The 27,870-nt window shown below is 33.7% G+C and overlaps 1 protein-coding gene across 6 annotated transcripts; it reads right to left on the bottom strand.

The window, feature by feature from the left end:
- Positions 1 to 273: 273 nt before the first annotated feature.
- Positions 274 to 27,870, bottom strand: LOC137393558 (melanopsin-A-like). Of its 6 annotated transcripts, none has more exons than XM_068080164.1 (10): positions 27,829 to 27,870; positions 22,332 to 22,423; positions 19,060 to 19,186; positions 14,204 to 14,298; positions 8,954 to 9,160; positions 5,628 to 5,828; positions 4,076 to 4,233; positions 3,552 to 3,654; positions 2,731 to 2,896; positions 274 to 1,165 (listed from the first exon to the last, which is right to left on the bottom strand). In XM_068080164.1, the coding sequence occupies exons 4-10, from the start codon at positions 14,274 to 14,276 to the stop codon at positions 1,033 to 1,035; spliced, it is 1,041 nt and encodes a 346-aa protein (XP_067936265.1). In that variant the 5' UTR covers positions 14,277 to 14,298; positions 19,060 to 19,186; positions 22,332 to 22,423; positions 27,829 to 27,870; the 3' UTR covers positions 274 to 1,032. The 6 variants fall into 6 exon arrangements, with proteins under 6 accessions (XP_067936265.1, XP_067936261.1, XP_067936266.1 ...); XM_068080160.1 differs by having other exon boundaries at positions 22,332 to 22,448; positions 27,829 to 27,863; XM_068080165.1 differs by having other exon boundaries at positions 8,954 to 9,089; positions 22,332 to 22,448; positions 27,829 to 27,863.

Raw genomic sequence — 27,870 nt, 5'->3', positions numbered from 1 at the left:
GAATCCAAACTACGGCGGTATCGCGTGGCTGCGATTAACTGTTCGTTTTTTAGCTTTTAAGAGCTTGTAATCACATTCTCACATATTTTGCACCTACAACACAACAGAGTAAGACATGGTGAGTCTTTTGATACCAAATAACTGTAATCTGAATTTTGTTGCAAGTCAACCTTTAAGGTTCCTTAAGTAGAATGCATGTCATACAAAAGAGTTATTATCCCCTTAACTTGTTATAGATTGAACCTACATGTACTTCTATTGAAATCTGGTGTATTCCTCTGCACATTGTATATTAGGAAACAGTTGAATTAAATAGTAATATAAATTGTTGATACTGGTAACCATTGCAAAAAGACACCAGGACTATTCAGATAAAATGGTGACTCTCAAGTAAAAATAGTCAAAAGGTCCTTGACCTTGGTTTAGATGCGAATGTTCTATTACTGCAGCAATTAATAATTATCATACATGTGATAATCTCTTTTCGCATCATTTTGAGATTTTTTGCAAAGCAAGTTATATCATATATTCAGACTAGTTCTTGTGGTGTTGCAAACATAGATTTATATAAAACTTAACTATAAAATATTACAAAAAGTAAAATTAATTACAGAATCATTTAAGTTGCACTTATGTATGTCTGGCACATTAAATGACTGAGCAATGTAAAGATAATACTGTAGTTCTATTGAATATTCTAGAATATGCCTATTATCAGGCTCTTACTGTAGGTCATTGCCGCTACTCAAATTAGGGTGACTACCGCTACTTCCCCTAAAGGATGATTAAATGTGGATAACATTTAAGGCTAATAATGAAATGGGAGTGATACAGGTGACAGTAGGAGTGACCATAGGTGACACGTGAGTGACACAAGTGACAATAGGAGTGACAAAAAGTGACACAAGAGTGACACGGGTGACAATAGGAGTAACACAGATGACAACTGCCCTCTCCAAGGAATGCTGTTGGCTAGAAATGAGTATAGAGTCAGTCGGGTATGTACAGGATGATCTGTCTGGTTGGTATTCACTAATGTTCAGATGTCCTTGACTTTTCACTAGATTCTCCTGTGTTACCCTTGTCTCTGCTCTGCCTGTTGAGCTCTTTACTTTCTTCAGGCTCAACAGCATGGGAAAGTCCGAGAAACGTTTTCATCTTTTTCCTACGAAAATTTTTTGAAAACGTACAAATCATGATTGCTATCAAATCAAAAGATGAGTTTGACCTTATCAAAAATCTTTACATTGGCGACTTATTAAAAATTTGGCTTTTAGTTTTTAAAGTCTTAAAAAGGAATGAAATATTTGTCAAAGGTAAAGAAATAACATCAAAATGTTTAATAGATAATGATAACAAGCGGAATGCTCCGTGTTGCACCGGTATTTAAAAACAGTTTAGAAACAGTGGCAGGTAATGTAGTTGCCTGCCATTTGCCATTAGCCTGGCACATTGCCAATGGCTAATTTGAGCAAGCTAGTATCCGTATTGCTAAACTTACTAATAAGAGCCTCGAGAGCAAGCTTTAGTGATGTTGCGCCAAAACGTAATGGAGAGTCGCTAAGCTTATTTTAACCTAGATAACTCATATTGCCCAATGAATCCCATACATCTCATGCAGGTCAATTGGTTAGCTTACAGCCTGCTAAAAGGGAGGTTCTAAGATCAACTTTTTTTGCGATTCTTCATTGCTAAATACTAATCGCTATAGCTGGACAGACAGAAACACAGATGGACAAACTTTGAGATTTATATATATAGATATACTAGCGAAATGCCTGGTGTTGCACGGGCATTAAAAATCAGCTTATAAACTATAAACCTATTAACTATACATATAGTATAGTTAATAGGTATAGTTAATTAAGTATAGGTAATAGTATAAACAATGAGAGGTAATGTAGTTGCCTGCCACTTGCTATTAGACTGGCATGTTGCCAATGGCTATTTTGAGTAAGCTCACTAATAAAAGCTAACTACTTGCCCTCACTATTGAGCCTTTATAAAATTACGCTACCGCTCTCTGTAATGTTGCGCCATAATGGAGAGCGGTAGGGGATTTGCACCCACATAACGACATATATCGCCTAATAAATCTATTAAGCTCGTGTGGCTAAATTGGTAAGGGATTGAACTGGTGAACGAGAGGATCCAGGATCAATTATTCTGTGATATGGATTCTTCATTGTAAGATTTTAATAGCTATAGGTAGACATACCGGAGTTCACACAGACCAATTTTGAGATTTATATATATATAGATTAGTTTGAATAATGGTGTGCACTTACCTTTTAGCTACTGTTAGTTCTTAAGATGTAGTTTATACTTTCATCAAGCTGAACCTTTCAGAGTTTAGACAGTTGAGAGGATAGACTGCATCCTTAAAACTGACAGTAGTTGAAACCTAAGTACACACTATTCTTCAAACAATTATATATTTAGCTCCATACTTCTTGTTATATACTCTTTATTAGTTTTTCTTAAGTAATGATATTTTAGATAATTATTTACTCGAGCGGTAACAATATTATATTACTATATATTTTATATATATTATATATACCGTATAGTATACATGTATATATTTTATACTCACGGCTACATATATGTAGCCTTTGATCTAGGCTTTTTATAGACCAATAGATCAATTTTTTGTATTATTTTTAAGTTTGCTGAAATGCCTAGAACATGAAATATGGAGTAAAGGAGCCAATAGACCTATGTGAGTACCTGTGGTCTTTGTTTGATGCCACATATAACAGGGGATTCAGCACAAAAGAGCATTTTGCAAGAACGGCTGGAATCCCTCTGGCAGCCATTGGAATAGCAGCTCCATCACCAAATGCTCCAACAAAGCTGACAATAGCGTATGGTGTCCAGACCAACATGTAGACCACTGCAAATTATAAAGTCAAGTTTAGAAGAATATGTTTTGGAATTGTCTTTGTCTTTATAGGTATTCGAAATATCCTTCTTAGCAACATTCATTCTTGCTTTATGAATAAACTTGACAAACTCGAAATGGAAAGTGCAACATGGCAGCTTGAGACATCCTTACCAGTAAAACATATAAAGTAACATCAATTCAGAAAAGGTACACAATCAGGTAAGTTTGGAAAAACACTTAATAGTTAAAAAGCTGTGAATTTTTAAAAATGATTGGCTAGCACTCCTCTCTTTGAGCTCGTCAATCTATGTAATCTCACTAAACAGTTGACATAACCTTCGCTATCAATGTAATTCATTAATAATAGTACATAACATGTATATTAATAATTGTACATGACATGTATATTAGTAATAGTACATGGCATGTATATTAATAATTGTACATGACTTACATATTTATAATTGTACATGTAATATTATTAATAAACATGAGCGAAGATTCTCAAATTTGGCCTTCTAACTTCGAGTCTTCACTAATCAACCTCCTTTACTTGATTAGAAATAACATGCTGCTGATTAGACTTTAGTGACAGCATGTATTTTCTTTTCCAGAGACGCTATATAGCTATTTACTGTAAGTAGTAGTACTGAGTTCTGCTCACCATAGACCAGAGAGAAGTTAATAGCTAGCCTTATTTCCATGTCCCGCTTTTTTCTACTGGCAGCGCTGTGGTCACCCGCAAACCTCTTGTTGACAGTTTTGATCTGGAAATGAGTAATTTATGTTAATTTGTACAAGATTATGTGAATAGCTTATTGCAAACAAGATGCAGGATTGCTTGGCACACTTTCTTCTGCTGGTTTTTCTTGTTCTTCCTGATTATCGAGTCACTATAGAGATTCCTGGTTCACAAAGTCTCCTCTCTTCTTTTTCCATCTTCTACCAATCCTGGTAGTGATTTAGTTTTTGAATTTGTAATATTAATCACTGAATTCATTAATCTGTTCACTAGAAGGGTTTCTACACATGCAATAACAAGCTGCTAACTGCCAACTGCAATTGTACATTAACCTTCGGCATTAGCTAAAACTCAAAGCAGTTATAATATCATTGAATCAGTCACCAATAAAAGTCACCAATAAAAATACTAATAAAGTTACCACAAGGTTGAAATACTGTACTTACCGTGATAAAAATGAATCCATAAGCAATCAGCATGAGTATGTTGGGTATCAGATAGACAAAGAGGAATATTAGCATAATGTAGGTACGGCTCGCTGTATCATCTCTCAGCCAATCTATAGAACAGCTTGTCTCTCCTTCATATGCGTAACTAGACAGGCCTGTAATAACAACTTGTTTTAGATATAAGACTTGAAGTAAGCGTGCTAAATATAGCCAAGTTGTGTAAACAACTCCTAATATAAATTATAAGATTCTAAGATCATTTTTAAAGGTTGACTTGCAACAAAATTCACATTGCAGTTATTTGGTATCAAAAGATTCACCATGTCTTACTCTGTTGTGTTGTAGGTGCCAAATATGTGGAAATGCAATTACAAGCTCTCAAAAGCTCAAAAACGAAAAACCACCGTAGATTGGAATCTCTTTATTTCTCTGACGTAGCCATGCAATTTATTTATTGTTTTGTCACGTGATGTTCTCACGTGAATTGAAAGGCCAATAAAAAGCTCGATATAAAACTTATCGTAGCACTAGTTTATGACAAACACTTCGGGTTTTACCGAAGACCCCGTATCAAATATAGATGCTCGCTACTTTACAGTTTTGTTTCAGTTTGGTCTAATCGGCAAGTTGTAATCTGATCATGTGACCCAATACTTCGCAAATAATTTCTGCAGCACTTTCCGAGTATCACAGGTGACCAACAGGCTCGTTATGATTACCAGACAATGATACGTACTCCTTCGAGGTAAGGTAAAAAAATTAAATGAACTTTTCCGGTAAGTTATAAGATATCAGTGTTAAAAGCGACAGCATTACAATGGCGATAAAATAAACGCGTAAGAACAATAGACATGGTTTTATTGAATGCGTGAAGTATAATTGTGAAAATATTTCGACGAATAAGGTTGCATGAAAGTGTAAACAGAAGTCATCTACCACAGCTACGTCACATTTGAGCCGTTTTGGAAAGAGAATCGAAACTACGGCGGTCTCTTGTGGCTGTGATTAACCGTTCGTTTTTGAGCTTTTAAGAGCTTGTAATCACATTTCCACATATTTTGCACCTACAACACAACAGAGCAAGACATGGTGAATCTTTTCATATCAAATAACTGTAATGTGAATTTTGTTGCAAGTCAACTTTTAACATCTCGAAACTGTCAATAAGTAGTTTTGACTCGACTCAAAGTTTGAACATACAAAAAACTTAACAACGGTTAATAGTCTTAACCTTTAGAGGGTCTAATTGACTTAACCTTTAGAGTGTCTAATAGACTTAACCTTTAGAGTGTCTAATAGACTTAACCTTTAGAGTGTCTAATAGACTTAACCTTTAGAGTGTCTAATAGACTTAACCTTTAGAAAAGTCTAATAGACTTAGTCTTTAGAATGTTTAATAGACTTATTCTTTAGAATGTCTAATAAACATGTTCTTTTGAGTGTCTAATCGACTCACTCTTTAGAATGTCTAATAGACTTAATCTTTAGAATGTCTAATAGACTTATTCTTTAGAATGTCTAATAGAGTTTTCTGCCTTGATAGACTAACCTGTCAGAGGTAGTACAGCCCACACTAGGCCATGGAGCCAACAGATGGTGAGAACAAATATAGTGAGATTGCGATTGTGAGCCCATGCTCTGTACCTAATTGGAGACGCAATAGCGAACATACGATCTAAGGCTATTGCTGTGAGATGAGTTATATCGGTACAGCCAGTAAGGAAGACCACCACTCCATAGAACACACATCCTGTAAGTGGTGAAAATATAAGTGATCAATGAGCCCAATTGAAGAGAATTTTTTGAGTGAGAATAAAGTTTTATATGTAAAACATAATATTAGAGGTAAGATAAAAAGCCGAGTGATGAATGGACCAATAAAGAGTTTTTACTGTTTGAGCTGATGTTCTAAATAATTTTGTTTACATGTCACCTATAGCACATCGTGTGTCGGCCATGCTTCTAAACTGTACAAACTCCTAATATATGTAATTTGTTATTTACATTTGCTTTTGTTTCTAATAATGTTATTGCATGTGGCTAGCATATTGTGTGTTTCTCATGTTCCTAATGTTTAAATGTTTAAACCATAATAATAAATCATAACGTTTAAACCGAATCAAGTACATAAGAAAATCAAACAAATGCATTTAGCAGAGGTGTATACCCGGAGAAATACTTTAACCACTAAAAAAGAAAAAGGAAAACAATTTAATAGCACAATATAAATGACATAGGCTGCTAAATACCTTTTTAACCTGAGTTATATGCTTTTGTTATCTACGTGTAATTATCACATGCTGCATATGTAAGGCTTTACCAAACTTTTGCTGATATTGGTGTTGCTGATATTGTTGATGTGCCGATATAACAGCACATCTCACAGCGTGTTGGCGTGCTGTTATACATTTACACAGAAAGGAATGTAAAGCTTGTTTCACAAAATCTGGGCTAAGCTGTACTGGTCTAGTCCATGTAGATGTACATGAAGTTTTATTATTCCACATCTTTGCTTTTGATTCTTATAATTTTATTGTGTGTGACTAGCACTTTGCATTGTTTGTTGACATATAACATGATTTGCTGTGACTACTGCATAGTTTGTTGCATTATGCTCTTTGCATGACTCTGTATTCCACTGCATGACTCATCACGCATTTCTCATGAATGCACGATTGAAAATTTCTAAACGTTTTTGTTTTTATTGATAAGTAGGGAATTCGTGCAGTAAGAATCAATCTTGTTTCAGAAGTTATTTAATCAGGTCACTTAATATTCTGCTGAGACACATAAATAAAGTAAGTCGTAGTCTAACAGCCGGTAGTCGGTGTGCATCTTATCGACTGGTGACAGTTTGTTTGCAAATTTTGTTGGCTCTGTTGATGCCAAGAAAACCTCAACGACTGGAAAGATTTCTAAATGCAGAAAGTCAATGAAGGCTGAATGTCCTTCCAACCACCTCTTGTGGCCTTTTTAGGGATTGAACCTCGACCTGTCGTTTGCACGTCATACGTTCTAGATCACGCCTCCTTCCCCGGCTTATAAGACCAGTGAGAAGAGGCTGACAGCCCTTGATAACAGTCCCTATAGCACCAACTTGGTCTTAACTGGCATTAATAACTGTCAAGAGGATTTTATTAGTGTCAAGTAATAACAACTTGAGCTAATTATAGTTTATGTCAAAACCGAATTTGGATTTGTCTTCCTTAATTTGCTGTTTGTCAAGGTGCCAACTGTATACTGTTATAGCGCATCAAGCACATGATTTTGGGTTGCACCAGATGCGTTCCTGAATGAATCGAAAGTTAGAAATTTTGGCTGCATTTATTTTTGAGTCAGCTATAACGATATACTCTACACATTTGTTTGTGTAATATTTAAAATACTTTTATTACAAAATACACATTTTGTAATAAATGTTGCACCGCCTGTCTTGCTGAAAGAAAGACGGTACAATGAATTTATCAGTTGTACCCCTTTCTTGCTTTTGATATGGTTTAAGGCTGGTTCACACTATATCGCCGATTGCCAGCCTTTTTCATTTCGGCGTTCATCATCGATTATGTGAACCGCGAGTTGATGGCATCGACAAAACATCACAAACACGTCCGCAGAGTTTTAGCTGTCAAACTTCCCTGATATTTCGCCGAGCATTGGCGACCGCCTTTCAAATGTGAATCATTTCGGCGATGGTAATTCGCGGTCGCGGATAGAGTTTTATTCGGATTTATTCGGATCTGTTTATGATAGTCGCTGCAGAACTAGTTTTTGATTCCAACACGCAATAACAATGAGGTCTCTTCGCGAAAATTTAAAAAGATAAATAAAAACAATATGTCACTGAGTATTTGCTGATACAAATGCGGATGGGTTTGGAATAGTGTGAACATGGCTATCATCGACGATCATCGAAGTATTGTGGCATCAACGCCGAGATACGGCGATATAGTGTGAACCAGCCTTTAGATGTTGTACATGTACTAGTAATACAGAGAGACTAGTTGATAGATTTAGCTCGCAAATCATACAAACAAATCTTAAATTTTGTATCCCATCACCCACATTTTAGCCTAAATTATAAATTCTTCCCTTGACCAGTGAAAAATAGATGTTATCATAAAGGTAAATATAGAAAACGTTGGATACAGACAAACAACAAGTTTTTCTAGATTATGTTTGTATCTCTTCTCAAATATCTTAGCAATCAATTTTTTGTCTTATAAATAAGCTTTGTGTAACCCAGAAATGGGAGCGAAGGATGATTTCTTGTTGTATCCTCATGGTACAATTAGCTTAGACTAACTAACTCCAGTTCTGTAATAGTTCTGTTAGTTATAAATTACTTTAAAACAAAAATTATGGTCTTTCATTTTTATGACTAAAAAGTACAAAGCTGATAAGTTTTCTAACTGAGGGTTGCAAATGCCCCAATACCAATACTATTGAAGCTTCCTTATTATAGACAAACCTTTCTGAAAACTGGTGTCAGCAAGAGCATCAATAAGTAACTATAAGCTATGTCATGAAAGATGAAAGAATAAAAGTATAGCAGCATCTCAGTTATATTATTTTACTTACTTTGGCTCCAAATTAAATATTATTAATTTACTTATTTTGGCTCCAAGTTAAATTTTATTACTTTACTTATTTTGGCTCCAAATTAAATATTATTACTTTACTTATTTTGGCTCCAAATTAAATATTATTACTTTACCTATTTTGGCTCCAAATTAAATATTATTACTTTACCTATTTTGGCTCCAAATTTAATATTATTACTTTACTTATTTTGGCTCCAAATTAAATATTCAACTAAACTTTGTAGCAGTAACAATTAATTGAGCTATTTTACATGTTTAGTAAGAATTGTCCTACCTTGATATTTAAATGGCCATTTGTTGTGGAAGCTGCTAATAGTATACATGGTGCCTCCAATAAGAGCCATAACACCATCACTAATAGCCAGAGACATGAGCATGTATATTGTCCTGGAGTTGAGATCTTTTCTGAACTTGAAAAACATTCCAAAGATAGTGAAATTCTCGACAATTCCAAATACTGTGATTATTCCTAGTACGATCCCTACAATACAAACCAGTAGCGGGATGCTAAACATACACACAAACTAGGCGTTACATAAAAGAAGAGCAGACAACTTCTTCGCATAGTTACTTACTCTTAACAGCAATAAAATAACAGCAGAGGGAAAACATAAATGGCTAGCAAAAACATTAATATAAGCTTCAAGTAATAAAAAATAAGCTTTACATAATAAAAACTTCATAATTGACCGGTGCTAGTAAATAATATTCATCAGTCTTTTCATCCGCGCAAGCATCAGTCTGCTGAATAGAATATAATGCAAAAATGCAAGGATTACAAACACTGCGAGGAGATCATCATAGCTTGTTGAAATTTTAGCAGGTAAAAAGAAAAGCTAAGCAGTGATGAACCTCTAGACACGACATCTCATGTAGTACAAATGAATAAAACAATGGATAATGTGATAACTGCTTGTCATTGTTGTGTGAGCCAATCCCTAATAGGATCAAGTATGCTGGTTCATGGTTCATGGTTTAAAGATGAACTAACACAAAATTTAAGTAGATTTTATCAGAAATTATCAGTATTTTTCTATTATTTGTGATTGTTTTTGATGTTTGAGGTGATCTGATTGTCAGGATGTTTCTAAATTAAAACCGGTGAAGCTTGGAAAATAGGTGCAGAATGACATCAATAGCTGTTGATTGTTGTAATAATTGATCTCGGCTATTGCGTTGAAATTGAAGATTTTTTGGTCTCCCTGCAATTATAGACGTCTTAATCACACTTTTGCTTGATCTGAGCATTTTAATTGCAATCAAGTTTTATTGATTTTAATATTAAAACATTCTGGCAGTCAGATCACCTCAAACATCAAAAACAATCACAAATTATAGAAAAATACTGATATTTGTGATGAAATTTACTAAAATTTGTGCAAGTTTATCTGTAAACCACCAACCACCATGTTACACTATGTGGTCGAGAAAACCTCGGTCACTAGAGACATGCCCAGTTGCAAAAAGGAATTTAACATAGGATGTCATTTCTGTCACCACCAGAGCCTTGTTCAGGGATTGAACAAAAACCTGTTGTTTACAGGTCAGGCGTTATAGACCACAAGGCCATGGATGCTCTGTAAGCCCTGATCCAACCAACAATAAATACTAATAGAGCTGACAATCCCTAGATCATCAGCTGCTGGTTTGATCAAAATATTATTTAGCACAAGTTAGAGCAGACGTTAAGCGATAACATGAGACCAGGTATTGTTATGAATTTTTTTGAAAAGTTGCGCTTAAATGAACAAATTTGTCCAACGCCTAGGTAGTGCTAGAACACAGGCTATAAGATGACTGGTATAGAGCTAAGAAATTCGGTTATTGTATCAGACTGCCTTCCGTTACAATTCAAACAAGAGTTGCCCGCCGCTCATAGTGGCTAAGGTTTCTTTAGACTGAGTGCTTGAAACACGAATACAGTAAGACATGAAAAATGAAGACCATATTTTGTGCACAATATGTTCTGCTGTTTAGGCTTTATCCAAAATTGAAGGGCTAAAGAATTAAAAAGATTTCCGTTAATAGCTAAAACGAAATGTCAAGGCTGATAATTAAAATATTTAAATCTACCCAACAAATTGTTGAGCAGCTATGTATAACAATAACACTTTACTATGAAAAATAATATCACAGAAATTGTTACGAATATAATCCAATAAGCGACATGCTTATTAGTAGCAGATTTACATATTATGGTACAACTCATGTGAAAAGAACTATGGGATACTGTAACAATCCAATAGATATACATAAGTACTTGATAGAGAATACACATTTTAGTAGCTTTGCAAAAGGACAACTTTTATAAGAAAATTCACTGAAAAACTTCAACTAAAAAACAAAATTAAAGAACATATCTTGACTTTAAAATTTACATTAACAAAAAATAACTCTTTTAGTAAGGTACTAAGCATAAAAAAAAGACAACCTCTCTAAATTGTAACAAATGTAAAGAAGGGACAAATCCCAACTTCTCCATTCAAGCAACAGTGTGTTGTCAAAGAAAAATGGCATAGCTGGTCAATTTTTTCTCATTTGATCTTTCAATAAATGTAGTTTGTTTGATGTACATTTCTGATAGATTTGGATTTGAAAGTGTCTAAAATTTTTGTGGTAACTCGCAGGAATGCTTAAAGTGAACGGTAAGGAATAATACAATTAATATTGTTATTAAACTGTTTGTTGACTGCTCATTCCAAGTAAAAGTCGAAGATCAAAGAAAACCTTTCAACTCTATGAATACCAAACCTGATATGCACAAACACAGAGAAAATGAGGCTACGGGAATTCATCGGTTTTTGTGTTTAAACACCTCATGCCGGTCACCAACTAACATCTTAGACCTTGATAGAAACCATATAAAACAATTAATTAATATTAGGATCAAAGGCTTAGCTGATGAATCGCAATTAACTTATAGTGAACTGAGCCTTTAGTTGCTAGTAATTAAGGCTATCATTGGAAAATATAATATTCTCTCTTGATTCCTTAGAAGCCTTACAAATACCGTGAACCAGTCTAGTTAAAGAGGCTATTTCTTTTATTAGGTCCATTTACTTGCAAGTTGCAGCATTAATTATTAAGGACAGCAGTAATTTTTTCCAAGACTTTGGTATAGATAGACAAAACTTTATTTACATCGGTCTTTATATCGGTACTTTATTTACATGCTGTTTAAAGAAATTAGACCAGGAGGCAAAAACAAAAATAATAAAGTAAATTATATGTATTGAAAGAAGAAGCTCTTTTTGCATAACTCTGCTCTATGATGTAAATTGGTAAGGTGATTGTGTCTGGTTTAAGGTGTAGTGGTTTTCTGGGGAAGTAGGTATGTAATGTATGGTCAGACAGATTGGAGATACAATTTGAGTATTTTAAGCAGTAAATATTAAAAGAAATTTAGATTGTTTCGGAAGTGTCCTAATCACAGATTCTGCTGACAATACTCGAGCATGTGAAGGTCATAGCATCATACGAACAAAGTCAATTAATAGTACAAATCACAATAAGTCACAAGATATGTGAATCACTATCCGCTCAGTAAAAGTCAATTTAAAAATCTAGGTCATGGAACCTTCCGGAGCAAAGTTTCTGAGTTAAATACATAATTGACACGATTTAACATAGCAATTAATCATAAGCTTTTGTTTGTCTGAAAGTAGTGGAGCGGAGTCATTGGATTAAATAATTAAGAAGGTGATACGAATGCACTCAGTCTAATTGCACTCACTGCCTCTGATCGCTTGAATATTTAACAATTTTCCTAACTCGAAGCCATATAAGAATGAATAGAGCTTTAGTAAAAGGTACTCCCCTCTGGTTCAAGGTCAACCAAATCGTATAACTTGTCACATTTTCAGACCACATATTCTAGTGAAGATGTAAAGCAAAATAAAGTAAAGTAAAGCAAATGTGTAAGCTGATTTGTTCATTTGTCTTATAAAAATAATGAAACAGAAAGCTTGTTAATACTCATTGCTGTTAATGGTTAATATCTACATGCTTTTGCATCTATCTTCCAGACTACGAACACAAGATATATACTACATTAAAATTTAAAATAAGGAATTAGTTTTATATTCAATTTTATTTTGAATTTTCTTCCAATGCTCAGCCATATCTTGTGCGGTAAAACAAAAGCGTTCATTGCTATTCGGTTGGCTGCTAGTAATCACAGTGCAATCTTTTGGAAAACCACCAGAGAGTTCTGCCTGTGAGTTTGCCAGAAATGTAGACAAGTTCGACCTTGTGCTTGCATATTGTGTTCAGCAAATTAAATAAATGTTCTGCAAATATTAATCTTGTTTATATTTTGCATTTAATCTTTATTTGGTAGTTTGTATCAAATTACTAAAATGTTCAAAGAACTTACAAAATTTATGAAATCGTGATTTTGTACTTTCTTTTGAAAAACTTAAAGATGGTTTTTAATAAAAACAGTTTAGTAGATGTAAGGGCCAAAAAATTGCAGAGTTGCTAACTAAAACACAAAAACAACAAGAATGCTTATTAAAGAAAGTTAAAAAAGTCTTGCAGAGATAAATCGTAAAAGCCTTTTAAAAGTTTTTTGTTCAGTAGTCAAAATTCAAGATTTGACAAACTTCCAGCAGACTGTCTTTCAATGCTCAGACAGCTAATAAAACCAACGTAAGCTATCATTATGTGTAATGCCCAGTGATGAAATCTAATTATGGAGAGATCCTATTCATACGCTAAAAAAGTTTTTATGGACAGTATACTGAGTTGGCCATTCTCAATGACGTCGTGTGATCATAACTACAGTATATACTTTTACATCGTCTATAGCTACAAGTTTGATGGCTATTCTGCGCTTGAGCAGGTTTGATTATTTTTGCCGTTTTTTGCTCAGCTAATATTCCTTAGCAACTGAGAAACATTCATAACAGGAAGCCATGTTACTTAGCAACTAGTAAACAACTGTTTCCATATTTTGGGTTTTTGTCTTGGCACAAACTTTTTCGTGGCTTGTTTTTCAACCCCAAAAATGATCGTATTACATTATTAAACTAAAAACGTGGCAATGGAGAAAGTTTTTTTCTGAATTTTTGTTTTATCTGCCTGTTTAATATCTAATTGTGTATAAACCAAATGCATGTTTTCAGCTGTCTAAAGTCGTAATCTTAAAACTTGTTGGCAGCATAACTGACAGCTAAGAACTTGGCAGTCCCTGCTCTAAAATGAAAGGCTTAATAATGAAAGCTACATAAACACAACCATTAAATATTTATACAGCAAACCTGCAAAAGGCCTTTGAGGCAAGATTCTCTCCTTGATTTGTTACTATGATCTGTGCATAATTTTACATGGTTCTATATAAATCTTACCAGCATCTGATATGATAGGGTTTGAGCAGCGGTATAGCGAATACCATCATATTTAAAAACCAATCAGGAATACTGATATTTGCTACAGAATCAGTCTGACCAAACAACCTTGCTGCAGATCGCAAAAAGACAAGGCAGGCTTGTTTCTTAGCAGAGGTAAAAATAGAGATGCTTACCAATGAAGGTGTTAACACTCTTAGAGAACATCGCCTCTACTTCTGGGGCCATGTTTGTTGAAATATTCGCCATTTTTCTTTTCTATTTTTTACCGCTGCAAGATAAATATTTGAGCTCTTTAAAATAATCTTCTAAATGTGAACGATTATTTATGTTCTTATCTTTCCAGAAAATCATGTTAAAAAGACATAAAGTGGTAAAACTGGTTTTTTTATGGATTATAATCACGCGCAAGGGGAGACACAATTGCGCGTGTCGGCTATCGAGCTGGCAGACAGTGAGCTAGAAAAAAAAGATTAGCTCACGCATTTTTCTTTATTTTTAGCCAAGGCTCCTTACGCGGAGAAACATCACAAATATCTCTTTCAAGAAGTCCATCTTAATTCGCTTTGATCGCCCATATATCAAGCTTATCACATGCAAAGTCCTTGGAGACCGTTTGATAGTTTTACATGAGTGGACAGACAAAATCCTTCAAAAGCTATACTTAATTACACAAAATACATTATGTATATTTTAGTGGAGCTCTTACATCTGTATTTTGAAAGTACTCTGTCAAATGCTCACTACTATAGACGTGAAACTGCTAACTGCAGTTTGTTTTCAGCTAAAGAGAATAACTTGTAATTAATTGCAGAAAAAAGAAATTTTATTACAAAACTTTAGTATAGAGAGGAAGAGACCATCTTCATTGTTTCTCCTCATTCAAACAAGAATAATATCCAAAATAAAATCTAATCATAAATAGCTGTTGTCTGTGATTAATTTATGTATATATATATAAATTATATGTATAGAGAACATATAAATTTATGTAGAACATGTATATGTAATATACAAATGTAGAACATATACATTTATATAAAACCATATCGGCAACAACCAACACATGTCAGTTGCAGAAAGGCATATTATTTGGAATGGCTGAGAAATAGCTTTAACTCCCAGGTTTTTAGTAGGAGACTCGAACATTAGTAGACATTATGATTCACTTGAGTTAGAAGGGGTGAGGGCAAAATTGATATATTTATACATATATTACTAAAATGCTAACTAAAGAGAACTCGACACCAAAAATAGAATTCTCATGGAGTAAAGTAATAACAATAGCAGTGATAATGATAATAATATGGCCGAGAGGAATATACTTAGTTATATAAAAATGTATTCAACATACCGTAATAAACATAAGCAATGAAATGCTTATGTAGATAGCCAATATTGAGCATCATATGTCACACTTTCCAGACTAATTGCTCGAGAACATGTTTTTTTCACAATACTTCACACCCATTTCTTAACTGCTAATAAGAACTGCGCTCCCTGTATTCCATGAAATAAAGTTATGCGTTGGGCGCTATTAAAGATACATCTTTTACTTCCATAAGTGGAAAACTTACGTTTTCAAAAACAGCAATTTTTAATTCAAGTCTTTTTAAAGATTTGAAATTTAAATGATATCACTAACCAGCTATACTATTTCTTACAGATAGAACCTAGTGCGTTCTCTAACTTAATTGGCAAGCATCCTAGCATATTATTTATTTGGTTAGAATGGAGAATAAACAAGGAATGGTAGCGTCGTAGAGAATGGTCATTTTTTGAGTGGAGTTCTCACCACCACCACGGGCTTTTATAGTAATGTACATTTTTGTGAGCTAACACTTGGAGACCAAGTATGATGTCTGCTTAGCTTACTGCAAGCGGAGGCTGTGTATGTTTTTAAAAAGATTGTTGTACAGACAATGGCTCTGTGATCTTGGCTAGAAATATCCAGTGGCAAAAAAACGGCAATTACTGGAGACATGCAGGGAGTAATTTCTTGTAAAGAGGAATTTAAGGTTGGATGTTATTTCTGTCACCACCAGTGGCCTTTTTTGGAAATTGAACCTCCAACCTGTTGTTTGCAGGTTGAGCGCAGACCACTGGGTCACGGCTCTTCTCTGTTATAATAATACAAACCATAATTAATGTTATCACTTCATTACAACCTACGAGTCTATTTGCAGCACTCGGTCACCTCAGCTATAATTAAAATTTAAGCATCTGCTGGATGATGCTTAGTTTTTTTGCTGAAGTTTTAGCCTGTGATTATTTGTGCAACTGAATAAGGGAGACAACAAAGAAATTGTACATAACATATTAGAGACCAACTTAGCTCTCAGTCTACCATCTGTTGATTATTTTAATGTTGTTAAATATTTGTATTAAGCTTGATTTTTTGCCTGTTCGTTTAAACGAGTGAGCCGTAGTTAAATTTTAATCCACTTAACTCTAATCAGGAGACGACGTGATAGCATAACGTTGACTGCAGCTGCTTTACTGAAATTCCTAAGATTTTATGGACTTGAGTTTCACTTCTTTCGGTCTTTTAGCAAAAATAGAGCAGCTACTAATTGATAATCAGATGGTTTCTTAAAGTAGCCCAAGTCCCTTAAAGTAGCCCAAGCCGGAACATTCAGCAAGTTATTCTTGATATTAATGTATGGACAAAGACAACATTTCAAAACTCTTTTCTAAGAAATGCTAAAGCCAGGTCTACAGAAGAAATCAATGCTGGCATCGTCATAATGTCATTGTCACTAGGTTCAAAATGGTATCACTAACCAACCGTATGATTCCTTACAGATGCAACTTAATGTGTTATCTAACCCAATTAGTTAGCTCTAGCATTTGCAGCCTCTGATTGGCTAATTCTGTTATCAACAAACACATTTTTTCATTTTTAAAATTCACTTGAAATGATAACCTCGATGTTATTGACTTATTAAATAGAACCTGTATCTTTGATAGCTGTCAATGCAAGACTTCATTACATGACAGCTACTAGAGTTCTTATTAGCGTATAAGGAATGAGTAAGATATGTTTGGTAACCAAAAAGTCAGTGTGTGTAGCCATGAATTAACTTAGATTCTCATAACAGTTATTATCGGTTTTATCACAGCTTAAGCTGGTGTTATTTCCTGTCATCGACCTAGTTCTTCTAGGCTGGAGTGGACAGGACCTTCCTGAGGATGTTAGTCGAATCTAACAGTGATGTTATTACTATTATTATCATTTTATTATTACTATTGTTATTATTATTGCTATTATTATTATCGTTATCCTTATTACCATTATTATTATTGTTATCCTTATTATTATTGTTAATATTATAGTTATCATTATTGTTATTATTGTTATCATTATTGTTATCATTATTATTATTGTTATTATTATTATTGCTATTATTATTATTATTGCTATTATTATCATTTTATTATTACTATCGTTATTATTGTTATTATTGTTATTATTATTGTTATTATTATTATATTATTATCCTTATTATTATATTATATATTATTGTTATTGTTGTTATTATTATTGTTATTATTATTATTATTACCATTATCATTATTATTGTTATTATCATTATTATTGTTATTATTATTGCTATTATTATTGTTATTGTTGTTATTATTATTGTTATTATTATTATTATTACCATTATCGTTATTATTGTTATTATCATTATTATTGTTATTATTATTGCTATTATTATCGTTATTATTGTTATTATTATTGTTATTATTGTTATTATTACCATTATCGTTATTATTGTTATTATCATTATTATTGTTATTATTATTGCTATTATTATCGTTATCCTTATTACCATTATTATTATTGTTATCATTATTATTGTTATTATTATTATTATTGCTATTATTATCATTTTATTATTACTATCGTTATCATTGTTATTATTGTTATTATTATTGTTATTATTATTATATTATTATCCTTATTATTATATTATATATTATTGTTATTGTTGTTATTATTATTGTTATTATTATTATTATTACCATTATCATTATTATTGTTATTATCATTATTATTGTTATTATTATTATTATTATTACCATTATCGTTATTATTGTTATTATCATTATTATTGTTATTATTATTGCTATTATTATCGTTATTATTGTTATTATTATTGTTATTATTGTTATTATTACCATTATCGTTATTATTGTTATTATCATTATTATTGTTATTATTATTGCTATTATTATCGTTATTATTGTTATTATTATTGTTATTATTGTTATTATTACCATTATTGTTATTATTGTTATTATTATTGTTATTATTATTATATTATTATCCTTATTATTATATTATTATCATTATTGTTATTATTTCATTATTATTATATTATTATTATCAATTTATTATTATTATTATATCATTATCATTGTTATTATTATATTATTACCATTATATTACTATTATTGTTATTACTATATTATTATGCTTCTTGCCGAATGTTTGGTGCTCGAACATACCGGTATTTCGTTTAGTGTTTGGTGTCAGCGTGTGTGGCTATAAATTGATTTAGCCTACAATATATCATAACAGTGTCTTCTAGGCATTTCTGTGCTCTGTTGCTGCCAAAAGCTACTTGGTAAACATTTTCAAGTACAAGATTATGTAACCAGCCATCAATCACATTAGTGCAACAGATGTTCTGTAGTGAAAACATATATACATGTAAATAACTACTATCCGTGTCAAGCATTTTTTAGCTTCTCCAAATTTTTCCCAATAAACAAGGTTCAACCAATCACAATTAAACCAGATGCTAAAGATGCGCACTGCTGGCAAATAACAAAGATCAAAACATGCCACCAGACAAGAAAATTCCATGGATTAAAAGAACGATGAAATGTTATTAAAAACATGGTTTTAGGTGACAAAAAATTGTGTTCAGGCTTATAAATTTGTCTCTAACTGTCATCCGCACTTTAGAAGATTATCAAGGACTACCAACCAACCAACCATAAAAAGATAATGAGTGGTAACCTGATAGCCGCTGGGCTCCGCTTACTGGCCTCTCGCTTTTTAGTGTAAACACCAGTCTGAAAGTCTGTAATTAGCGCGTGATGCTGGATGTCAAATGCACGCGTCTGGTCTCAGGTTCCAAGAAATTCTACAGGAAACTATATTTTATTAACAACATTAATTTTAAGGAACGTTGAAGTAAGAAAAAAACAGAAAGAGCAAGATTTTATTGTTTCTTCAATGTAATTAGGATGTCATGGCAACAGAGAAAGACATTCTTTACTTCAAGAAATAATTTGTTTCAAGTTTGGCTGTATTGCACAATGTATGGTAAGATTAGGTACAGTAGAGTAGGTACAGTAGAGTGTGTACAATGTACAGTAAGCATTGGTAAAGTTGATTATGTAAAATATACAGTTAGAGTAGGTACAATAGTGTGTGTACAATTTACAGTACAAAATTGGTCCAGCAGAGTATGTACAATGTACAGTGAGAGTTGGTACAATAGAGTGTGTACAATGTACAGTAATAGTTGGTATAATAGAGTGTGTACAATGTACAGTAATAGTTGGTATAATAGAGTGTGTACAATGTACAGTGAGAGTTGGTACAATAGAATGCGTACAATGTACAGTAAAAGTTGGTATAGTAGAGTGTGTACAATGTACAGTGAGAGTTGGTACAATAGAATGCGTACAATGTACAGTAAAAGTTGGTATAGTAGAGTGTGTGAAATTTACAGTAGAAGTTGTTACAATAGTGTGTACAATTTACAGTGAGAGTTGGTATAGTAGAGTGTGTACAATGTACAGCATACAATTGTATAGTAGGATGTGTGAAATTTGCACCCAGAGTTGTTACAATAGAGTAAGCACAATTTACAGTAAGAGTTGGTACAATAAAGTCTATACAATTGTATACATTTGTGTATGCAAATGCATACAAATTTGTATATATTTAATTCAACTAACATACAAGATAACATATATGCAATTCTCAAGCTCAACAGTGATTTATAATATGCAGTACGTTTATATAACGCTAACAAAACATAAAAAAAGAATAAAATAAAGAAAGCTCATTTATAAAAGTGCAGAGGAAACTTTAATAAAATTATTCGTGATTTAGCAGAAGTAGCGCACAAGCCTTGCAAGCACATTTCATCCACGAGGAATGCGAGCAGTTCATGGTAATGGGCATATATGTGGCAGACAGACATGAGATACATGAATAGTTGTTTACAACCAATGCATAGCCAAAGATCCATCTTTAGTACAATAGTATTATAGAACTTGGACTAAAAATGTAAGTATTGGCCCACCATTATACTTCTAAAGTGACATTATCAAGGGAATTAACACTGGCACGGTTTGAAATGAATTTTCTCATTAGTTTAAGTACCGATCAATAAGGGCTTTTTATTTCTGTTTCATCCATCTATTCACAGAAACTCAGTATTTGATTGGTGAATGCTATAAGGTTTTAGGTGGGTAACTACCAAACAATCTCTACAATAATATTATCATCAATAATGATATTATATTTTATTATTAAAAATATTATTTATTAATATTGATAATGCGGCAGTTAGAGATTGGCTTTAACAAGAATCCAATAATATCAGTTCGGGCCAGCATCACTTGATCCACTGATATAGATAGGCTTTAATCGGGTGCTGTACCAGTACCCACCACCTTTTGGGTAAAGTTTTTGTTGCAACGAAAGGCCAATGAGAACGCTTGAGGCTACACAACAGAGAATAGACTAGAATCTCAATAAAATCAGCACTCGTAAATCTTGTGAATACATAACAACTGCGACAGCGTAGAGGAGGCTAGTCAACTCTTGCTCGGAGGCTTACTTTATATTAGAACTATATTATTAATAACATTTATAATGATATTAAAAACAATAGCAATTCTCAGTTCAACGGTAAGTGGCATCTTTAGCCTTGGATTCTAACCAATTGATGCAACGTGGACCAGACTAAATTAGCTGCTGCTTCTCATTGTTGAAGTGGGAGGCAGATAAGAATGATCGATAAGAGAACTATGGCTGTACTAAGGGACCCTGCTGATTTCCTAAGACAAACAGGAAAACTGGAAGTTGATGACTATATAAGAGATGCCTACGCTGTTGCTTTCCAAAGTCCAAAGAGGGCGGTAGAAAAAATGATAGCAACAGAATGAACAGGTTATCTATATAAAAAGTTTATTGAAATATTTAGAATAGAATAATTGTCAGAAAAGATACAGAGATAATCTCAAAGACAGTATAACTAGCGAGTGGACAACTAATGGTGTGACTAATCCATAACCCTATGTTGATCAATAATGGTTTAATGAGAGGAGAAACAGAGAAAGTTTGGCGACAGCAGAAGACCATCACTGCCTACGAGGTGGAGAAAGAAGCCTATCTAGTGACAATGAGAATCATTACTTGACAAGCTGAATGGAGAGAAAGGCAACAAAATGGTTTCATACTTTTAGGGAGTAAAACAAACTGGTTGCAATTAAGTACGAAGAAGTCACAATGAAACTGTTAAACTGGTACAATTAAAATTATTTAGATAGCTTTACTTTTAAAATCTTAGAAACGTTTAATTACCAGATAAAAACGAAATTGAAAAATGGAAAGAGCATCTTATGTAATATGAATACATGTATATAAACCAATCGTGCATCTCATGCTCGCTGACCAGATATGATAATGAAAATAAGAGACTAGACCACCCACAGCTGGTTGATCTAGCTAGATGACTAGATATAATACCGATGACAAAAAACTAGACCCCACATGACAGTATTGAAACTGCGGTGCGAGAGGGATTGGAATGAATAATTTAGAATGAGAAAAACTGGAACAATACAAAAAATTGGCCAGGGAACTGACAATTATCGGTGAAGTTACTACTTCCCGTGACAGGTGAAACATTAGAATTTGTAAGCAGAACTGAGCAGTTTAAATTCAGACTAGATGGGAATTCACCAAAGAACTATTCAGCGCATATTAACATATTGAACATTAGCATTTATGTTCAAAAAAATATTTTGATCTTCCAAAATCGAAAACATAAAAATATTTGCGACAGCACTAGTGGTAATAATAACAACAATAACTTTTTAGATTAATTTACTATCACTCTTCTTCTTCGAGATTGTCATGATACTGCTATCAAACATACTGAGAGATGCTACTCACTGTCAATCCCCTCGTATGTATAAATAACTTGAAATTCTATAAAAACTGCAAACAGTAACATAGGCCCTGATAAACATTGTAAGAATCCTTACCAGTGATATACAGGTGAAGCCTGAGTTGACAAAATCTGCCTGATTGGTCATGAAAAGAGAGAAGAGGATTGAAGGCAGACTTCTGGAATCTTCTGGAAAAAAGGTAAACTCTGGAGCCTGCTAACATGAAAATGAATGTTACTAAGGAGGAAGTCAGGAAGGAGTCTTACAGGCAATAAAGACATTGCTCAAATCAAAACTGAATGAGATAATGTGATCAAGGCACTGAACACATGGGCTGTCATAGCTGCAGTGGCTTGGCCTGCTTGGATATGTGACTGGACAGTGGATCAGTTGAAACATATAGATAGAAATCACAATAGATGGTGAATTCCATTTAAAAGCAGATGTAGATCAAATGTATAATAGGAAGAATGATGGCTGTAGGGGTTGGTATCAGTCAAGGAATGTAGAAGGATTAAGGAACGTAGTCTGTTTCATTACATAAGGCAAGAAGTTATGAATGCTAGCTATGCTTTGAATCGCTTTGAGACGGATAACAATGCCCAGTGGTTTAAAAAGTAGCACGTGACAGAAAGAAATGTAAAATAAAAGAAAAGCAGTATAAGTAGAGAGACGAAAATGACTGTAAACTATGTGGTGAAAGGAAACGGAAGAATAAGATTGGCTGCTCATGATCAGACGCTCCCAACAAAAGACTAATGAAGGGGAAAAAGCAGCAAGAAAAGCCAGATATGTAGCATCAACTTCCTCGGTAGGTGTGACAAGTTAGGGAAGAGTGAATACCAGAAGTTAAGAGAGAGTGAATACCAGAAGTTAGGAGAGAGTGAATACTAGAAGTCAGGAGAGAGTGAATGCCAGAAGTTAGGAGAGAGTGAATACCAGAAGTTAGGAGAGAGTGAATACTAGAAGTTAGGAGAGAGTGAATACCAGAAGTTAGGAGAGAGTAAATACCAGAAGTGAGGAGAGAGTGAATACTAGAAGTTAGGAGAGAGTGAATACCAGAAGTTAGGAGAGAGTGAATACCGGAAGTTAGGAGAGTGAATACCAGAAGTTAGGAGAGAGTGAATACCAGAAATTATAGGAGAGAGTGAATACTAGAAGTAAGGAGAGAGTGAATACTAAAAGTAAGGAGAGAGTGAATACTAGAAGTTAGAGGAGAGTGAATACCGGAAGTTAGGAGAGAGTGAATACCAGAAGTCAGGAGAGAGTGAATACCAGAAGTTAGGAGAGAGTGAATTCCAGAAGTTAGGAGAGAGTGAATACCAGTAGTTAGGAGAGAGTGAATACCATAAGTTAGAGGAGAGTGAATACTAGAAGTTAGGAGAGAGTGAATACCAGAAGTTAGGAGAGAGTGAATACCAGAAGTTAGGGAAGAGTGAATACCAGAAGTTAGGAGAGAGTGAATACCAGATGTTAGGAGAGAGTGAATACCAGTAGTTAGAAGAGAGTGAATACCAGAAGTTAGAGGAGAGTGAATACCAGAAGTTAGAGGAGAGTGAATACTAGAAGTTAGGAGAGAGTGAATACCAGAAGTTAGGAGAGAGTGAATACCAGAAGTTAGGAGAGAGTGAATACTAGAAGTTAGGAGAGAGTGAATACTAGAAGTTAGGAGAGAGTGAATACCAGAAGTTAGGAGAGAGTGAATACCAGTAGTTAGGAGAGAGTGAATACCAGAAGTTAGAGGAGAGTGAATACTAGAAGTTAGGAGAGAGTGAAAACTAAGAGAAACATGATTGCATGTTTTAATCACACATTTAGTACTTACTATGAATTCCAGAAAACCAAAAGCTGGTGGTTTATCATGCTGAACCAACTGGTTTGCTTATATAACGGAACCAACTGGTTTAATCACGTAGCTGAAGCAATGATGGAGAACGATAACATAAAGATCTTATAAATCGAAACTTAAATATTCACACTGACAGAGTAATTAATACTTGTTTATCTGACAATGTGCTGGTCATTAAGTGAGCTTAGAAGCAGTTAAAGTTGATCTTGCTGTTTCTGGAGATTTGTGAAAAGGGAGAAAAAAAGACCTCAAGACGGTATTGAACACTTAGCACTGGAGCTAACCTGAATGTATAAGTATTGGTTAAGATGATGTTGTTATTGGATATGTTCCAGACGACTACCAAACTCTAGACTAGAGGTTTCTATTGGGAGTTAGTATGAAGTTGTTTGGATTATTTAACAGACTGCCTTGCTGGGGTCAGTGAACTTCCTGCAGAAAGTCACTATTTATCCCAACCTAGAGGAACTGGGTTGGTTGTTGGAATACACACCAGCCAATGCTGTGACCAAGCCACCAATAATAGTATTAATAATAAAATAGTGCTATTAATAATAACAATCAAACAAAGATCACACATGTGCTGTTTTTTATCAAACTACTGAGTAGAGTACTGAGATCATGAAATCAGCTAATAAAATATTATTTTGCTCGTGATTATAAGAAAAAAGGTTACATCAGCTGTATAGACAACAAATGATAGAAAAAAGATGGACGACGCTTACAGACCAGAGACTATCAGATCAGGTCATGGGAGATCTTCAAAAAGAGATGGTTGACTGATAAAGAATTGACATGAATATAAGATCAATTAAGCAGAAATTAGAATAAAAAAGAACAGAAAAGGCCAAAGATGAGTGTTGAACAGAGTATGGTTGTATTTCTCATTGAGCAGTGAGGAGGAAATAAACCAACTTTATAAATTTTAGATCAGACTAATGAAAAAGGCAAGCGTCTGAATAAAGTAAAAAAGCAAGAATGTGAGATTACAATGACGAATACAAAACATATATTGAACAGAAATAGAATAAAGTCTACAACAACTAAGATTAGATGATATGATTAGAAAAACAGACTTGAAACAAGCCAAAAATATTTTACCAGAGAAAAAATTGTAAAAGAACTAGAAAATGTTATACAAGGAAACTGAGCAACTAAGACTTTCTGGACAAAGATCTGGGAACAATACACAACAGATAGCAGCCAAGCAAAAAGAAATGGTAATATGAAAGAACAATTGACACGAGATAAAACAAGAAGATTTAATAGTAATCACAGTTACCTATGTTACTGTATGTTACGGTATGTTACGTGTACGTGCTGTCATCTAGCAGCAACCAAACTAGAAAGAGCCAGACCCTGGCAGAGTGCAGGGATGCTAGATAACGTATCTATCAGGTCTAGTAATTTATCATCATACTTTCATGACTGCCTGTATTAGGGGGGAGGGGGGTTGGGTGTACCTCAATGGATGACAATAGGAAGAGCTAATGCTATTTTAATACATAAAGGTTGAAGCAAGCCAGCAACTCCAGCATACCTACTATCAATCACTATACCTCTTACTATTATGGACAATTTTGCTTCTTTGATATCCAAAAGCTTGTATTAATGTCTCGAGAATATGAGCTGGTTGGAGAGGAATAAAATGTTATGGAGGTAGATTCAGAAGTACTAAGCATTTTGAAAACACTGCGCAGCGAGGAAGACTATTTTAGATTAAGCTTGAATTGAATACCAAAAAGGCATGATTTGTGTGAGTAATCTCTCGAAGGTCGAGAATACTGTATGCTTAGCTTACTGCTAGCATACAGCATACTACGTGTTTGTGAGCCATCACTTGAAGACCGAATGTGATGCTTGCTTACTGCAAGCAGAGGCTGTGTGTGCTTTCAAGAGCAATGATGTACATACGCTGACTTTGTGATCTCGGCTGGACATATTTGAGTGAGTACAGTGGCGAGGGAATCTTGACGACTGGAGACATGCCCCCAGTTGGGGAGAGCAATTTAAGGTTGAATGTTATTCCTGTCACCAACAATGGCATGACCTGCAACCCGTCGTTTGCAGGTCATTGTTCCAAACCACTAGGCCACGGCTGCATATGGTTTAGTGGTGCATTCAATGATATCGAAGATTTTGAAAACAGTAGTAGGCTAAAAAAAGTCAGATAATTTCTGAAGTATTGGAAGCAGCAAAGTAAATAACAGGAATATAACAAAGGCCAAATTGTTCTCATAAGAGGTGATATTTCAATGAGTCTCATTGTTTTTACTACAAATTGTCAGATGTCATACCAGTGTTGTTGCCTTGTCGTGTTGTTATGGATACCTGAGCAAGGATCTGTAATAAGCAGGGACATTGAGAATAAAGTTACTACCTATTGTACACGGATGAGTGGAAACTGATTTGGAAAGGCTGATCCAAGAAGTTAGGATATTTATAGACGATGTCAGAATGAGGTTTGGACTCGACAAATGTGCGACACTGACAATTAGAAGAGGCAAAAAGGTGAATGATATGAGAATAATGCTGCCAGATGGAGAGATAGTGAATGACATGGAAGAGAGTGATAACAAATATTTAGCGGTGCTAAAAGATTGTGACAGCAGGCCAAGAAATAAAAAATTGTAAGAAACTAAATTATTATTATGAATGTAATTTGGAGCAAATAACAGCAACATTTCAAATATTTTATTTAAAGTTAAATTTTTTATTTAAATATAGCTCAAAAAGCTGTTACATTGGCAAATACAACAAGCATCTGTTTGCACATGTTGGCACATTCCAAGCTAGCACAGCAGATAAACTCTCAATTGTGACAATACAATAAGCTACTCAGCTGCAAATGTATAACACCGGACCAAATATCCGGAGAACCCAGTTCTAGAGTTCTAGTGAGCTCACAGTGTCATACAAAACTAGAAAAAATTTTTTTATAATAAAAATATCTGTTTTACTTAAGCTAGTTTTTCTTTTAAAAACCACTTTTTACAAAGCTACGAAATTATTAAAACTGAGATCAAAATCAATAGCAGCTTACACCTCACAGCTCACAAAATCAATCTCACCTCATTTCGAAGTCTTACATAAACTTAGGATCGATTATTTCTACTCTATTGTTTTTACATAACAAAAAATAACTTTGTTTTAATTTGTGAGCATGCCTACATCTAACTAACCGTAAATGACCTTATATACTATGTATTAAATAATAATTGCAAAACCAACTTAATTTGCATTCAATATATTTTATACCCCAGTGTGTGTATGGTAAAAGATTCACATGTTTTTTAAGCTGGTAACTTCATTTTATTACCTTTGGAAGCTTTGCAATTTTGGAAGCTTTACATGCAGAGTCATTCTCTGTATGTATGATGCAATATAGCATAAATTATCAAACGGTGAAAATCATAAAAAAATTCTTAACTGTAAAAGAGAAAATTGGAATTCCATACAAACTTGCTTGAAAACGGAAATACATTGTCATCTACAAATCAATGATCACATTTCACCAAAATAATATATGAACTATCATTATGAAAAATATAATGATAATCTATGCTTAGCTCGTGTTAAACAGTGCTTTAACATGCGTCAATCGTTTACAGAAAAATATTTCTTTTTATTATATGGGAAGCACCTATCGAGATAAAAATATAAACAAAACAAATATTTCTAAAATTTATAACTGTACTCAATTTGTATTAAAATTGGTGCAACGCTGTGTTGCTGTATCCTCACCTTATTGGTTACGTCCTGCGTGAGCCAAGCCTAATTGATGAC

This window comes from Watersipora subatra, chromosome 4 (genome assembly GCF_963576615.1).
Source record: "Watersipora subatra chromosome 4, tzWatSuba1.1, whole genome shotgun sequence".
In the NCBI taxonomy this organism is placed as follows: Eukaryota; Metazoa; Bryozoa; class Gymnolaemata; order Cheilostomatida; family Watersiporidae; genus Watersipora; species Watersipora subatra.
This window is presented reverse-complemented; position numbering and strand designations above follow the sequence as displayed.